This window comes from Triturus cristatus, chromosome 4_1, assembly GCF_964204655.1.
Source record: "Triturus cristatus chromosome 4_1, aTriCri1.1, whole genome shotgun sequence".
In the NCBI taxonomy this organism is placed as follows: domain Eukaryota; kingdom Metazoa; phylum Chordata; class Amphibia; order Caudata; family Salamandridae; genus Triturus; species Triturus cristatus.
The window spans coordinates 1,129,963,000-1,129,980,223 of record NC_140585.1 but is presented as its reverse complement, the minus strand read 5'-3'; the positions used below and the strand labels follow the sequence as shown (position 1 = coordinate 1,129,980,223).

The window sequence follows — 17,224 nt, the reverse complement described above, 5'->3', positions numbered from 1 at the left end:
TTCTGTAGTGTTCTCATGCCAAAAAAAAAGAATTCAGAAAACAGGAGGGGTGATGGCAAGTGTGTGACCCGGCAGAGAGGCCCATATCTAACAAGCTTGTCCAGCAAGGTACTCTCCATATCAACATCAGGAAATACCCTTAACGTACCATCAAACACACTCAGTAGTTTAACTGGGAATTGACACACATCACATTAAGAATTGGAGCCTTGAAGTTATAAGTACAAACTAGGCCAGTGTTAGTGCAGTACTCATGCCATCCTGAGTGGGGCTACTTTGATGTAGAACGAACTAGAGCATTCTCACATGATTAAATAAGTTTGTATGACAGTTTAGCCGTTGTATGTTACAATCCATGGGCATAACAGGAAATGCAACAGTTTCACACACCACTCCCCAGTTCAAGAATAATTTGCAAACAGTTAATGCAGTGATAAGCAAATGTCCTAGGATACAAGATGAAACGTTATTCTGGATCACCCATGGGAAACATCAGGTGGGTACAGTGTACCCTCAAGCAGTGACTGCAGAGTAGCATACAATATTGACCATGCATCTTTTCATAGCGTCACAAGCATAAGTCAACTCTCCTGCTTTAACTACATGGTAATGAAGTAGTAGTAATACGATCTCCTTTCTATAACATTAGCCTGCCTCCTGAAAAACACAAAAGTAACATTACTGTGAGCACAGTATCAAGACACTGCATTTTCTATTGCAATGGAATGCAATGGGATGCCACCCTTCAGTGACAGAAAGCAAATGTTCTACACTTGCTCAAATAAAGTTACTTTTATATCGCACTTCATACCTTACTTTTGCCTATTTTAAGCAATGTAAATAACAGATGTTGCTACTTCCCAATGTAATAATGCTCAATTAACTGATCTCTAAAGGATGGGACTCTTAGTCTGCCTTGCTGGGATTCCAATCTGAATCTTCAGAACATTGCTTTTATCGACAAGTGACCATTCGTCTCGCAAAGCCAGCCTAAAAACACTTTAAACATAAAACAGCTTTTCCCAGAGAGACTCTGGGCTTAATATGAATGTTTATACATTTTAGAGAGTGATGAGGCGGTATGGCTGTTTTTTTGTTGTTGATGTTTTTGATGGGATTTTTTAGGTTTTTTTTTTAGCTTTGGCTCATTCACACTCTCTACAGTGACAATGCATTTCAAAGTACACTTGATGCAGGTATACATATTGGAGATGCATGGCTTGCAATGTTTTTTTTTTACCATTGTTAAAAGTGGAGGGGAATTTGTTCCTTGAAGCCGTGAGTGGGTCATAATACTTCTCCACTCCCTCAATAGCAGTAAAAAAAAAAAAAGGTTATGACGGGTGCTTGTATTCTTTATGCCACAAAGTAGCAAGACACGGGGAGTTAGATTTGTGCAATGGGATAAAACAGGCAGAGAGATGAAATATGCCTTGCTAATAATAATAATGGTTTGTTCTGTGGGCAGTGGAATGTGCAATCTCTAAGCCAGTAATGGGTATTTCTTTATTTTTTTAAATATTTTTTTACATTAGTTAGGTTCTACTATGGGGATAATAACTGGCTGTAACATTACAGGGTTTCACTGTATCTTTATTAGTACACTGGTTCCGTAAAACATGTTTTTATTTTCAGTGGCATGAAACATAGATGGCCAATGTTATTCCATTTAACTATTTTTTGTTCGATCATTTTTAAAAACAACTTTTACATTTTGGAAAATACTTATCAATTAATATGTTTATGCCTTTGAGTGAGTAGCATTTAAACACAATAGATAGCTGGACGCATTCACCTCCGGCCTGGTGTTACGCTGCTTGTCCATATTATTGCCTTTTGGTCCTTTGTTGGCTCCACAGTGCCTCATTGAGGTGTATGGCCACCTCTCGGAGACAAAGTATTTTTCTGATTATTAACTACTGTGACAGCTATGAATCGATGAATATGCCTGGTCTTAAATTTCTCATTTTTATTTTATCCAAATATACAAAATGTTTATCCCTTTTGTTGAACTAACTAAAACTAAAATGTGAGACGCATTAGATTTCAAAGGGCATGCAGATCTTTTTTTCAGATGACAATCAAACATAGTTCTATAAGGATTAATAGAACTGAATCGAAGAGAATTTTGTTACATCACTTAAATATTCGGAACAATAGCAGTGGGGAGACATGAGATGATTTTTAAAAAACTTTTTTAGGCGAAGACATGCTCAACCATCTAAACAAGCATAGGCAAAGCCCCAGTCAGTCTCGCCTTTAAAATACAAGTGCAGACCTATTGGTTTTGCTATACTGTATAGACAAAATCATTCCAAGATTGCCAAGCAGTGTGTGAATCCGTGGGGCACAAAGACGAACATTTGCGATGTTTTTGTCAAATTATATTGTGAGGTGCCTGCCAGCGCTTTTGTGTGAATGTGTACTTATGCTTAGAAGCCATCTTGCAATTTTTTTGTCATACTTTTGAAAGTTACCATTCCAAGATGGAGATTGGTCATTTTTGTATGATAAATTAAGAAATAAAGTGTGTATTGGATGTAGTTGCAGCCGGCATGACTCGTGGGTGGGGAGGGAGTGGGGAAAGGGGGGTAAATAAACAATGTTTTAAAAAGGTTAACTTACCTTCGCCGGCCCGTCCCTCGTCATCTCTGCTTCTCTCCTGAACAGGAAGCAGGCAGCCGCCCTCCCCTTCCCTAAGCCAATCACAATGCTGCAATGGCAGCATTGTGATTGGTCGGGACGCCAATCAGGCAAGCTTCTATGGGGAGGCCATTTTCTCCATGTAGGCAGAGTGCACATGACTGGTTTGGTCGGCCCCAGAGGGCCGACCAATCATTCAGCACCCTCAGCAGTGAGCAAGCCACTCCTCCCCTGCCCTAGACCGGCCCCCCTAACCCTAACCAAACCCTTCTGCTTTCTCGCAGTACGAGAAACAGAAACATAAAATGGTATTTGTAATACCATTGTATGTTTCTGCTTCTCGCACTGCGAGAAAGCAGTGGGGCGATGCTCCTCGGCCCACATGGAGGAGCCGCTCCTGGAGATGCCATGCAAATGATCACAAGCGAGTGGACCAGTGCCAGCATGCAGCTCCAAGGCCCTTGCAAAAAGAATTTAAAGGAATAATAATACAAATTTTAGGCTGGGGGAAAAGTGGAGGAATATTGGGCAAATAGACAGAATTAAGCAACATGGTAAAAGTGTGCAGCTGCAGGTCCTAACAAAAATATAACAAGCATTGGCATAGCCAATAGGTCTCGCCTTTGGGACCTTATAAGTGTTTAGCCATGCAACAGTTGCATAACTAAATACTTATAAGGTCCCAAAAGCGAGACCTATTGGCTATGCAAAGCGGCCCTGCGGCCGCGAAAGTGAAAGCGATCAAACATCCAAGCGGCCGCACCCGCAAAAGTGAAAGTAATGGCGGAAAAGCACGGCACGTGCGCCCACGCACTGTAGCTCTAGGCTGGCCTGGTAGCACTTTTTGGAGCCCTCTCAATAAGTCTCGCCAGACCAGCGCATGCGCTGGGTCAGGCGAGACCTAAAAACTAAAGTGACTGGTGGGATGAGAAAGAGAGCTAAAAGAGAAACAAAAAATCGCATCCTCTTCAGTGAAATGATATAACTCATATATTCAGAAACAATCTAAAGAAGAAATGCTCAAAGGGCGAAATGAGTACAAGAATGGGGATGAAACTCATTGAATAAGGATCAGGAAACTGAGATTGACAGGCGAAGTCTACATAGCACGAGACTGACCCAAAGCAGACTCTTTAGGGGATACCTGAAATTCAGACTCGTGTAGTTAAATTTGTGTTTAGGAGGAAGGTACACAAGCCAAAAATTAGGGCAAGAGAGGCCATTATAATTGAATTTAGTGTTTCTGCATTTACAGGTATATTAGTGCAAGGTGCATTTTATTGAAAGATATCAGGAGCCATTGCAGTGTAATGTGTGCATGAACCTGTTCCACCAGCACATCCATGTAGCTTGTGAAGTGCTTCACAGTAAAGGATTTCAGATGTAGAAGCTCTGCTGGAAATTGCTTGAGGTTTATGTCTCACTTGTCATTAATACTCTGCAAGCTTCCCAAATAAAACGTTTTCATGTATAGCACTGCGAATCTTAGAATGCAAAAATCATGCAATCCATGCCCAATGCCCATTTCTGTCATGCAGCCTGCCTAACCTTACTCGAACCAAACTGTGTCCGGGTCTTTCTCAAGGACCTGTGTCACCGGAGACCCTTTCACTCAACGGATTCATCCTGGGTGCTGTTCATTGCTGGTGAGATGTCTACCAGACCTGCAGATGGTCGCATGTTACGTGCTCTTGTGTTTTTTGCGCCACCCTGCTGGCGTTCCAGGGGTTCAGTGGCTCGTCGGTTTTCCCTTTCATGAAGTCTGGCTTTGCTGTTGGTTGTGGCGTACAGCTATTCTCATCTGACTGGGAGGATAGGCGGCGTGAACATCCACGACTCGCCGATTTGCTAATTAGAGCCAGGAACAGAATTATCACATTAATGAACAAATAATTACTTTCTCACTGTCTTTTCTTGAGTAATTGTTCTTCGCCCTGTGGATATCGCAGTGTTGCATACACTGAAATAGTCATCTGGCTGGCAAGTGACAAATCTGGAGAAAAATAGTATTGGAGGTTATGGTTATTGGGTATATTTGAAACAGTCTTTAATTGAGTTGAAATAGAATTCTACTTTTCTGTTGAACGCTTATTTTGGCATTACTCTGTTTGCACCTAACAGACAGTTACCTATTATTGTTTACTGGTGTGTTTTTTGACTTGGGTTTACACATAATCAGCACAATTTCCAAGAATATATTACAAATGCTATTAGCCAAGAAGTTATGTCCTCCAGGACTGACCTATGCTTTAATAACAAGAATTAAGGAACTGGGCATTGGGCCATGTACAGCATGTCTTTTGTCTTCATAGAGTCGCAGTGCTATGCAAGCAAACGTTATGTTATATATATAATGTATATATATATATATATATATATATATATATATATATATATATATATATATATATATATATATATATATATATATATATCCACCCTTATTAGCTTAAGCCATCAGTTGTCCTGTTTGTTAGTGACTTCAGGTTACACGCACATTTTAGTAACAAATGCATTCGTCCACTGTGGTAGCTGACTGACTAAATTGTGCAGAGTCCAGCCTGGAGCCATGTTTATGTAATAGGTCAGCCTAAACGTTTATTCCAGTGGAATTTGCATGCATAATAAAACGATCTGCTCTTTTATTGTATTTACGGTCACAACAGATGTTTTCCAAAAATGCCCTCTAACGTGTGTGCTGTCTGTGCTTACATATGGAAACTGACGTATGCAAGAACTGCTTAGGTTTTATATAAAATATTATTTACAGAATATTTGAAATTTACGGATTTTCACTTCTTAAGTTGGATCGTATGCGACCAAAATATGTCTCTCTTTTGAAAAAGCTCAACTGAAATGTAGCGAATTTGTTGCAGTTGACAAATGGTTTTAGAAGATAATGTTAGCATTTGGGTATCTTTATTTTATGGGCTTAGACTGCATTTAGTGCATGTAAAAGCCAATGAAGGCAAACCTGTGCTGCTAAGAGCTTGTCATTCTGTGTATGAAAGACGTTTCAGTGTAGGTGAAATTGTTTACACGGATAATCAGTCAGCGAGCTCGAGCACCCACGAAATCACAGAGCTAGAACCTTTAGATGGGCATTTGACATTAACTCGACTTCGCGCAGACCGCTGGGATATAATCTGTTTCTACGGCGAATAAATGCTTATACCTTTGACACGGGCACCCACTGTCACACCGCTTCTGCGCTCCATCCACCTTGTTGAAATCTGTCAGATGGATGTGACTCTTGCTTTGACAGTGCAATGCCAAGTGATATGAATTAGTTTGTGCATCTTTTCAAGATGTGACGCTGTAGATCCTTCAGCTTGAATTAAATATCTCTTCCATCTGCAAGTACAGCTCAGCGTTGGACGTGACATGGATCAATATGATCTGGGGCTAGGTTTTGCAATGTGACTGATTATATTAGCATCATGTCCACAGATCAATATTGAGTTTTATTATGAGCCAAACTCTATAATTGTGTTTAATCAATAAGCCTTTGTCTACTCTCCTTTAGAAAATATAGCCTTTCGCCATGAAGTACTTCAAAATTACATTAGGATTGTACATGTTTAGTAACAAGCATGGAGAGACCTACGTTTGAATTTAAAGGAACAAAGAGTCTGTGTTTTCTATTGTAAGAGGAAGTCAATTTTTAAGTTGATAACAGATTGTTCAGTCAACGTAGAGCAGGGCGCATCAGAGAGGGTTAATGTGCTAATACATGGCCTGTCCTGGTGGGCACTCTAAAGCACATTCTGTCTATATTTGACAGATAAATTCACTTTGTGCATTTTGACAAAGCATACCATTATGAAAGGCAATCAATGGAGTCTGTCTTTGGATAAAGCCGCGGGGTCCGAAGGCGTTGGAATATCTATTTGTGAATAACAATACATGTGGGTCTTGGATGGAAGTGCCATTTGAGATAGGAGGCCATATTGCAGATGTGTATTTACACACAAACACTGCTCTCTTTCTCTGTCCATTACTTGATGGCTACAGAAGCTCTTCATGTGTGTCTCATTAAGAGCCCAGCATAAAATGAAGGCTGGAAATGAACTCAGTCGGACGGCTCTATTCATTTTGCCTTTAGTATGCCACTTCGTAAGAAGCCTTCAAACCATGGACTGGTCATGGATTGATTTTTCTCGCAGACATTTTACAACAGAAACATAAAGTGCTCTGTGCTTGCTATTTTAGTGGATGAAAGAATATGGGTGAATGCAAATCATTTGTTAGAAGGGCCTCAGACGTTTGGAAAGAACTGATTACCCACAGCCTTCTTAAGCCTCCCACCCCAAAAAGGTTTGATTTATTTCTTATTGTATGCTTTGTTACGCCGCCTTTGGTCGGCTCATAGCCACTTTCACACCCACCATGTTTTTTGTCTTCTATTTCTTGTTCAACCTTGTAAAAGATTCCGAGTTTTTTTCAGTCGTTTAAATTAGGATCATCCTTTCAGTTTTGTGGTACCTTAGGATTATATTTCTGTGACATGAAATTTTATACCAAAACAGACTGTGTTCATTTCTTCTAAAAATGCACCTGCTTCTTCTCCTAAAAACCAGACGCAGAGCGCGCTCAGAAGCACGGCATGGACGAGTTTATCTCCGCGAATCCCTGCAGATTCGACCACGCATCCCTGTTCAAAATCCTCCAGAGACAGACGCTGGATCACAGGTTGAACGATTCCTACTCGTGTCTGGTGAGTATCGGCTGGATTAAAGAACATGTCGAAGTGAGAAATAGTTGTCACAAGCTGGTATTTTCCCCTCAGGCTCGTTTAATAGCAGTGCTCGCGGCCAGGATAAAGCATTCCAATCGATAGGCTTGAAATCTGAAAATTATACACTTGTAGCCGACTGCTGTGCCGCTCAATGGCAAAGAGAATCGAGTCCAAGTGCCTGGGCGCCGCGGCTGGCTGGCTGTTACAGAGAGGGCAGGACGCAAACACAAAAGCTTTAATGAAGGACGCCGCCGCGGCGCGCGGTCTCGAGGCACCGGATGCTGAAGGGACACGAGCGCTCCTCAAAAGGCAGGCGCGGCCGCCATATTGTAATTGTCCTCCGTGGAGCAAGACCCCTTGACTGAGAATTCTGATGCTAGCTTTCAATTGATATCCGTTTCACCAAGTGCATTAATAGTGTGCGGATTGTGTCCAGTCGTTAGATGATTCCCTGTAGCACTCGTAATCCTGTGCGGAAGGTATCTGTGGCAAGGCCAGTTGACATTGAAGAGTGGCCGTTTAATTTCAATTGATGTACCTCTAGAAGTATGCTTTGTAATTGCAAATACTATAACATAATATTTAGTCAAATATAAATAGCATAATACACAATCTGCAAACCTTTCATTACAGGGACAGTGTGAGCACCAGTGATTGTGCACAAAGCACAACCTGAAAGGTGACAGCTTACCTGCAGCCGGAGGTACTGGAGAGCTCCAAGCATTAAAAACCTCGGGAGTGCAACAAAATATCTTTTATTGCACTATTTCCAAGCTTTCACTTAAGCCCCAGAGCCAGCCGACATCGCTTTTCATTACCACCCCTTTTTTGATAAAATTCCCTGAGTTCCTAATCCCCCTTTTTATAACTATATAAAGCCAGCAAATGTGTTGAATGGGTTGATGTCCTGATTGTTACTATGTTTTGACTTTCCATGTCAAGAAATATTGTTCGCTTAGACTTTTGCTTCTTACTCGTTACCATCATTGTACTCACTACCCTCCTCTCTCTTTCTTCCCTACTATGTAGGTTCCATCTTTCTCCCTTCTTTTTCTCCGTCCTTCTTTCATTCCTCTCCTTACTTTCTTCCTTCTATAGCTTATTCTCTCATCTCTTTTCCTCTTTCTACCTCTCTTAAATATTCTCTATGTGTTGTTTGCTATTGGTGGGAGTATCACAATCAACATTTGTATCTCTATATGGGTATAAGCTGGACTTGCTGTTTCTCAATTTTGTAATATTATCAATAAAATAATTGATACAGAAGGAGAAATATTTTCCATCTACAAGCAAATAATAACTATTACGGAACCAAATTAACACATACATTTTTTTGACTGCATGTTTTGAGTCTTGGCAGGAAAGAAGAAGCAGTTGATGAGGCAAGACAGCCACTTGAAGGGAAGGGGCTGAGTTTGCTGCACCGCACACAGGGTCAGAAATCTGTTCTTCCTCACAATACAGTAGGCCGTGTCTAACCTTGAAATAATAAAAAGCATCAAACAGGATTTATATTGCGTGTGCAGTGCTATAGCAACTATGAATAGGATGCACTTCAGATTAGCTTTTTTACTTTAACATTTTGTTACTGGCCATAATTATATCTATATGTGCATTGTTGTCTCTTTCAAAGATAACGAAGAAAAATAAACCCTTCTTTCCTTCTCTGTGTGTATATCGCATATACTTTTGGTGCAATATGACAGTACTTTAAATACACATGTATATAATGTGTCTATGTATTGCTGTGTATGTGTGTGTGTGTATGTGTATATATATATATATATATGTATATATATATATATATATATGTATGTATACACACTCACACACCCATACATGGGCACATTACATACATGTGTATTTAAATATATAAATACACACACACACACGTATATAGATATAGTTTTTTCCACTAAACAAGCTCCAGTTAAAGTCAAGATATGGTTCGAATTAGTCACAACACCTTAACATATGTTTTAAAAAGTCTGAAATTCTCTTAAAATCACAATTCATGTGCAGTTATGTTTATGGACTAAAGCGAAGAAACATTGAAATTCGTCAGTTTTGGTTAGTTCACACAACACACAAAAAAGGCATTCAAACCATAACTCGCACACCAAATGCAATATTCATTACCTTTGCAATTACACATGTCATAAAATACCATGCAGGGCAAATTACATATCACATTACCACTAACACTTAATAAGATGATTATGAATACAGTATTTATTGATTTGAAAATGTGTTCTCATTTTTTGATGTTCAGTTTTTAGATGCTGTTACTGATTGGTATAAGTGTTGTAAGGTCAAAGTACTAAGCGGCTCTACACAAAACTAAGCAAAGGTACATTCATGAACAAATTTCTAGTTTCATGCTCTATTTGGTTTAATTTCATTCGGCATTTTTTCCCACAGTGAAGGACAAAGATTCTTATGGGAGTTCAATTTGATGACACTTTCTTAATTCCCCCCAATTTATGGGTTCCCCCTTCACGGATTTGCATAAAACTCACAATATCAAGAGTAAATTAAACATGGTAACCATCTAAGTGTTGTGGAATCTGTATTAGAAATTCAAGAATTATGCATCCTAGGCTTTTCATTGATAGTCAAAAACACCGGAATAATTCCGCACCATCTCTGTGGAGCACTTCTTTATATACGTATAATCCATTATAAAATAGCATTGTTTGTCCGTGTGATTTCATGATGAAGTATACCCAGTTACAACCTATCAAGGGCTCAATTTCTTTTTCTGGGAGAATATATTGACCCTAAATACCAATCTGAAACTTGCATTGTAGCATTTTTGCTTTCAAAGATGAAATAGTTTGAAGGAAAAAACAATAGAATTTTAAGAATCCATGAAGCGTCTCTACCCACAGTGCACCTTAATGACAGTTTGCCTCAGGGAGCCAATAATTTTTTCTGGATTTTGAGGGCACATGTGCGTTTTTCATCCTCAGTTTTTCCATAAATATCAAAATCTATTATAGATTTTAAAGCTCACCCTGTTGCTTAAAGATGAAAGATAAAACAACAGGCAAGAGGTGTCTGGCAAAACATGAACAAACGATGTGTCCGGGAGCGCAGGCATAGGGTCTGAGAGCTGTCTCAATTTACATTCGTCTAGCATAGACTTTTATACAGATCATTGAATGCAATAAAATGTTTCTAGAGATCCTTGTTTGGTAAGGAATGTTGCCTCTGTCTTTGAAGCCATAAATTATGGTTTTGGTTGAGGAATCCAGGTGGGCCTCAACCTTGCATGGCCATAATGCGGCCAGTGGGTAACGTGCCCAGATGTCCGGCTTGGGGAGCGTGTGATCACTGCGTGTACCGTGTGTGCTGTGTCTTCATTGACTAAGTGTTTCTAGCTTCATGGTGCATCTGACTGTATGGCGTTTTGGAAACACGCGCACCCCAGTGCTTTATTGGGGCCAATCTCCCTGGACCATTGTGGTGTCGCCACCAAACTGTGTATTTCAGAGTTAAGGAATTCATATTGACATCGACTTTTTCAATATTAACAACTCGATATGTCAGTCTTTTTCTGTTGAGTTGCATCAAAAGATATTAATTCCTGAAAGGAATTTTCTTCCAAATGCCTTCTTTTTTTCAGAAGTGCCCTTTATGTGGCAAAAATGGCATTGTCAGACCCCCAAAATGTTTGTGTGGTGTGCCTTCCAAAAGAACATGTGGTTAACAACTGTGGCATCTGCAGTATGATGTCAAGTAGCACACTTAAGCACAGAGAGGGGACCAGTCTGAGAGGCCTCGTGAAGTAGATGAAAAAAGAGGAAGAACTAAAGAAAAAGAAAAGAATTGGAGAGATCTTCATCTCATGCTCTTTCTGAAAAACAACCTGGCTACAAAGACTCCCAAAGAGTGAGATTTAGAGAATGATCATCAGCAAAAAGACGTCAACATCATTCTCCATGTCATTTGGGTTCAGCATCTAAGGTATCGCTGTCAAGGGCATTGGCCCTAACTTGTTAACCCTCAAAGGAGAGTTTGACATCACATATATGACATCTTGAAAAAGAGGTAAGATCAACTTCCAAAACATACTGAGAATCGACCACAGTTGCCTCTACAACCACTAAACCTATCACCTGGAACGGATTCAAGACAAATGTCAATGTCTCCAATAAGATAAAGGAGATCAGCTCATACTCCTTCTCTAAGCCATTACCCAGAAAGGAAAACATACAGACCTCCTACAAGAGCAATAATACTGTCACAACCACAGGTGACACCACTTCATACACTCCAACTTCACATGCGGCTTCTCCTTTTAGATCCTCTCCAGTAGATGACATTACCCCCTTCCAAGATGTCTTGGTTAATGAGGCTACTAAATTGAATTTCCCTTTAGATTCTCTATTGCCAACTGTCTCAATTTTTTTAGAAATCTTGCAGAATACAGTGTCTCCTTTGCCCTTTTCTGCACTTCATTCCAGGCATGATTGAGATAGCTCAAGAGAACACTGCTTAAAAAGTACAAACCTCCACAGCATGACCCTGAGTTCTTAAGGTCAGAATTAAAACTGGACTCTGTGATGGTAACGTCTGTCAGAAAAAGGCTTGCATCAGTGCCAGAAACAACAGCTCCTCCAGAACGGGAAAGTACGCGTATAGATGCTGCTGGATAAAAAGCATGTGGAACTGCTGCCTCGTACCTGAAAAATTTGAGTGCCATTGCCCTTCTTGGTCATTGTCAAAAGTGAATTAATGAAGGAATGCAATCATTTATTTAAGAGCTGCCAAAGCGCCGTCCGCAAGATTACATCACAATGCTCCAAGAAAATTCTTTGGTGACCAATCAAATAATTAGTGTTGTGGTAGATTCCACAGAACTGTCATCAACTGGATATTGCTATAGAACATCAATCAATCAATCAATCAAGGAATTTGTAGAGCGCGCTACTCACCCGTAAGGGTCTCAAGGTGCTGGGGGAGGGGGGGGGTCGCTACTGCTCGAACAGCCAGGTCTTGAGTTGTTTCCTGAAGGCGAAATGGTCCTGGGTCAGCCGGAGGTGGGTGGGGAGGGAGTTCCATGTCTTGGCTGCCAGATAGGAGAAGGATCTTCTTCCGGCGGTGGCTTTGCGAATTCGTGGGATGGTGGCGAGGGCGAGGCTGGCGGAGCGGAGCTGGCGGGTTGGTTTGTAGAATGCGAGTCGGTTGTTGAGGTACCTTGGGCCCGCGTTGTGGAGAGCCTTGTGTGCGTGGGTGAGGAGTCGGAAAATGATTCTTTTGCTGACGGGGAGCCAGTGCAGATCTTTCAGACGGGCAGAGATGTGGCTGTGGCGGGGGATGTCCAGGAGGAGTCTTGCCGAGGCGTTCTGTATGCGCTGTAGTCTTTTCTGGAGCTTGGCTGTGGTTCCGGCGTAGAGGGTGTTTCCGTAGTCCAGGCAGCTGGTGACAAGGGCCTGGGTGACCGTCTTCCTGGTTGCGGTGGGGATCCATCGGAAGATTTTTCGGAGCATGCGCAGGGTGTTGAAGCAGGATGCTGAGACGGCGTTGACTTGCTTGGTCATCGTGAGGGAGGAGTCCAGGATGAAGCCCAGGTTGCGTGCGTGGTCTGTGGGTTTGGGGGCGGTGCCCAGGGCGGGTGGATACCCGGAGTCGTCCCAGGCAGAGGGGGATGGTCCCAGGATGAGGACTTCCGTTTTGTCTGAGTTCAGTTTCAGACGGCTGAGCTTCATCCATTCCGCGACGTCTCTCATCCCTTCCTGGAGGCTGGTTCTGGCGGTGTTTGGGTCGTTGGTGAGGGAGAGGATCAGCTGTGTGTCGTTGGCGTAGGAGATGATGTTGAGGTTGTGTTTGCGTGCGATGGTTGCGAGGGGGCTCATGTAGACGTTGAAGAGGGTGGGGCTGAGTGAGGATCCTTGTGGGACGCCGCAGATGACTTCGGTAGCCGTGGACAGGAACGGGGGGAGGCAGACTCTCTGGGTTCTTCCGGCGAGGAACGAGATGATCCACTCCAGGGCCGCGCCTTGGATTCCGGTGACGCTGAGGCGTTGTATCAGGGTGTGGTGGCATACCGTGTCGAAGGCTGCTGAGAGATCCAGGAGGATGAGGGCGGTGGTTTCCCCGTTGTCGAGCATTGACCTGATGTCGTCGGTAGCTGCGATGAGGGCGGTCTTGGTGCTGTGGTTTGCTTGGAAACCGGACTGTGACGGGTCGAGGGATCCGTTTGTCTCGAGGAAGGCGGAGAGTTGTTTGTTGACTGTCTTCTCAATGACTTTGGCAGGAAAAGGGAGGAGCGAGATGGGTTGGAAGTTCTTGAGGTCCGTGGGGTCCGCGGTGGGTTTTTTCAGGAGGGCGCTGATCTCGGCGTGTTTCCAGCTCTCCGGGAAGGGGGCGGATGTGAAGGAGCTGTTGATGACGTCCCGGAGTTGAGGTGCAATGATGGAGTCCGCTTTGTTGAAGATGTGGTGTGGGCATGGGTCTGTAGGGGAGCCGAAGTGGATGGTGCTCATTGTGCGGCGTCTTCGGTGCTGACCGGGGTCCAGGCACAGAGGGTGGCGGTTGGGTGCGCGGGTTCGGTGGTTGTGTGCGTGGTCTGAGTGCAGAAGCTGTCGTGTATGTCGGCGATCTTGCGGTGGAAGAACAAGGCGAGTGAGTCGCAGAGGTCTTGCGAGGGTGTAATGTCGTTGTTGCAGGCGCTGGGGTTGGAAAGCTCTTTGACGATGCTGAAGAGTTCCTTGCTGTTGTGGGTGTTGTTGTCCAGACGTTGTTTGTATGTATTTCTCTTGGTGGTGCGGATCAGTTGGTGGTGCTTGCGGGTGGCGTTCTTGAGGGCTGTCATGTTCTCTGTTGTCTGATCCTGGCGCCAGGTTTTCTCCAGGGAGCGGCAGGTTTTCTTCGAGTTTATGAGGTCGTCGGTGAACCACGGGGCTTTCTTGCTGTGGGGTCTGCTGGGTGGTTTCTTCAGTGGTGCGAGTTCGTCGGCGCAGTTGGCGAGCCATTGTGCGAGGTTGCGGGCTGCTTCGTTGGGGTCCGTCGTGATGGTGGGAGGGTTCAGGCTGAGGGAGGTGGTGAGCTGGTCGGCGGTGATCTTGCTCCAGCTTCTGCGGGGGGCCTGTTGCGGGTGGTGGTGGGTCGTGGTTTTCCTGAAGGAGAAGTGGACGCAGCTGTGGTCTGTCCAGTGGAGTCCGGTGGAGTGGCTGAAGGAGATGTACTTGCTGGAGGAGAAGACGGGGTCAAGCGTGTGGCCGGCGTAGTGGGTGGGGGTGTTCACCAGTTGCTCGAGTCCGAGGTTGGCGAGGTTGTCCAGCAGGGTGGTGGTGTTGCTGTCATTGTTGTTCTCCAGGTGGAAGTTGAGGTCTCCTAGGAGGATGTAGTCTGGGGAGATGAGGGCGTGCGGGCTAATGAAGTCTGCGATGGCTTCGCTGAATTGAGTGCGTGGTCCCGGGGGTCTGTAGATTAGGGTGCCTCTGAGGGTGGTTCTGGGGTCGGTGTGTATCTGATCCATAAGATCCTGATGGCTACGTCTACCTATGTTCAAACCGGAGGTGCAATCAAAAATGGTGAATCTCCCTGTTAGACCCGGGATCCCTGGTTGGCTGAGGTAGGTACCTTAGGCCAAATAGGGACCCTCGTTTTCACCTCGGACACCTTCTCAGATAGCCCACGCTCACCCCCTTGGTAGCTTGGCACGAGCAGCCAGGCTTATTTTCAAGGCACATGTGTAAAGTATTTGCAACCACGCTCACAGCAACCCAATTATGACACCACAAATACACACGATTCTACCGCACGAGTTTTATAAAAACGAGTATACATTTTATATAAAAAGATATACGATAAGACCAGACAATATGAATCCAACATATGAGTATGTGTAATATTTCTCCTGGCTGGTTGTTAGGCCAGCCAGCCCTTGTAAGTTCTGACAATATTAATGAGCACTTCTAAACATTCCCCTGTAATCTTAATACCATGTTAAGCAGTTTGTAATGCTAGAATCAGGCACTTTTGCAATGTAACAATAATGCAATGCGTAACGCAACAATCAGGCCCTTTTCAATGTAAAGATAATGCAATGTGTAATACAACTAATCCTGGGCGTAGTTCGCGTAGTAGCGCTACGTGTAGCAACGCAAAGTGCACTTTGCACTACGCGAGCTACATGTAGCACTTCGCGAACTGCGTAGTACCCTGTTCGCACTGTGCAAGATGCCATTTTCAATGATTGCACAGTGCGGACAAGCATCCGCCACTGTGCAATCATTGAAAACGGCATCTTGCACAGTGCGAGCTGTAGTTTTCTGCCGCTCGAGTAGATTTTTACTCGAGCGGCAGCTTTCTCAACGCGGAATGGTAGTTTCTCATCGCGAGCGATCGCGAGCATACGCGACCACTCGCAATGAGAAACCTGATCTCCCCGTGTTGAGAATCTCGCTGGGAGGTTTCGTTTCCACGCTCGCGATCGGCAACTTGATGTTGCTGATCGCGAACGAGGAAAAAGTCTCACCAGGATGTCATTTTGCTTGCTTGCGGCCGCCAACTTGACGTTGAGGACCGCGAGCAAGCAAAAAATGACAGCTGCACTACGCTACGCTACGCGTGTTTGCACTGTGCTACGTGCAATTCGCGTAGTGCGAAGTAGCGCAAACTACGCGAGCGTAGCGTAGTGCTTTGCCCAGGCTTAAATACAACCATCAGGCACTTTGCAATGTAAAATAATGCAATGCGTAATACAACCATAAGGTACGTTGTTATGCAGAAATACGGCAATACGTCATACACTAATCAGGTAGTTCGTTATGCAGGAATAATGCAATGCGTAATACACTAATCAGGTACTCTGTTATGCAGAATTGATGCAAAGTGTAATACGTCAATCAGGTATTCCGTTATGCAGAAATAAGATATTGCGTAATACACTCCGGCACCGATCACGGTGCCTTAGGCGGTCTCTCCGCCACTCCTTCTGACTCACAGTCAGCCTCTGTCAACAGTTGCCCCAAACACGGGTATGGTTGTAACAAAAAGTGCAGCTTCGCACTCCGGCCCCGGTACTGTCACTCCCTTGGTAATACGGGCCGCGATACGAGCCGAAGCAGAGGCTCGCGCTGCCGAATGAGAGAGAGGCCGAGAGCGTCTCCCTCTGAGCCCGCACGCCGCCCCAGGAGTCGACACACGTGAACTGGGGGGCTCTCCTCGCCTCGTCCAGCAACTTGGGCCTGTGATGCAGTCTTTGTGAATTGGCAATGGCGGGCTCGGGCAGGCGCCTCAGCTCCTCTGGGGCTGCCGGTCTGGGCCGCTACTGCTACAAAGATCTCACGCTGTCACAGGGCACACTCACACAGCTTCCCTGAGACTCCCTTGAGCTTCGGGTGCACGATCACCAGGCACTCCACATGAAGGTCTCAGGCTGCATGAAGAACATGCGCACAGCGTCGCTGAGACTCACTTTAACTCTGGGTGGACGTTAACAAGGTAATCCTCATGAAGGTCTAACTCTGCACAAAGCACACACACACAGCGTCGATGAGACTCAGTTGGACTCCAGGTGCACGATAACAAGGCAATCCTCATGAAGGTCTCACGCTGCACAAAGCACACGTGCATAGCGTCGATGAGACTCACTTGGATTCCGGGTGCACGATAAAAAGGCAATCCTCACGAAGGTCTCACTCTGCACAAAGCACACGCACACAGCGTCGATGAGACTCACTTGGATTCTGGTGCACAGGATAACTGAACAATCCTCACAAAAGGTTCAGGCTGCAAAAAGCACATGCACACAGCGTCGCTGATCCTCGCTTGTACTCCAGGTGCCCACGATCACAGGGCACTTCTTACGAGGGTCTCAAGCTGCATCAA

General features: G+C 44.2%; 1 protein-coding gene across 7 annotated transcripts in view; it reads left to right on the top strand.

The window, feature by feature from the left end:
• The window catches only part of CADPS2 (calcium dependent secretion activator 2), a 1,645,358-nt gene that overhangs the window by 974,582 nt on the left and 653,552 nt on the right, over positions 1–17,224 (top strand). For all 7 annotated transcript variants that reach the window (XM_085654189.1, XM_085654188.1, XM_085654187.1 and 4 more), the window contains exon 12: positions 7,224–7,360. In XM_085654189.1, the coding sequence (XP_085510315.1) occupies positions 7,224–7,360 (137 nt within the window). The remainder of the gene's footprint in view (positions 1–7,223; positions 7,361–17,224) is intronic.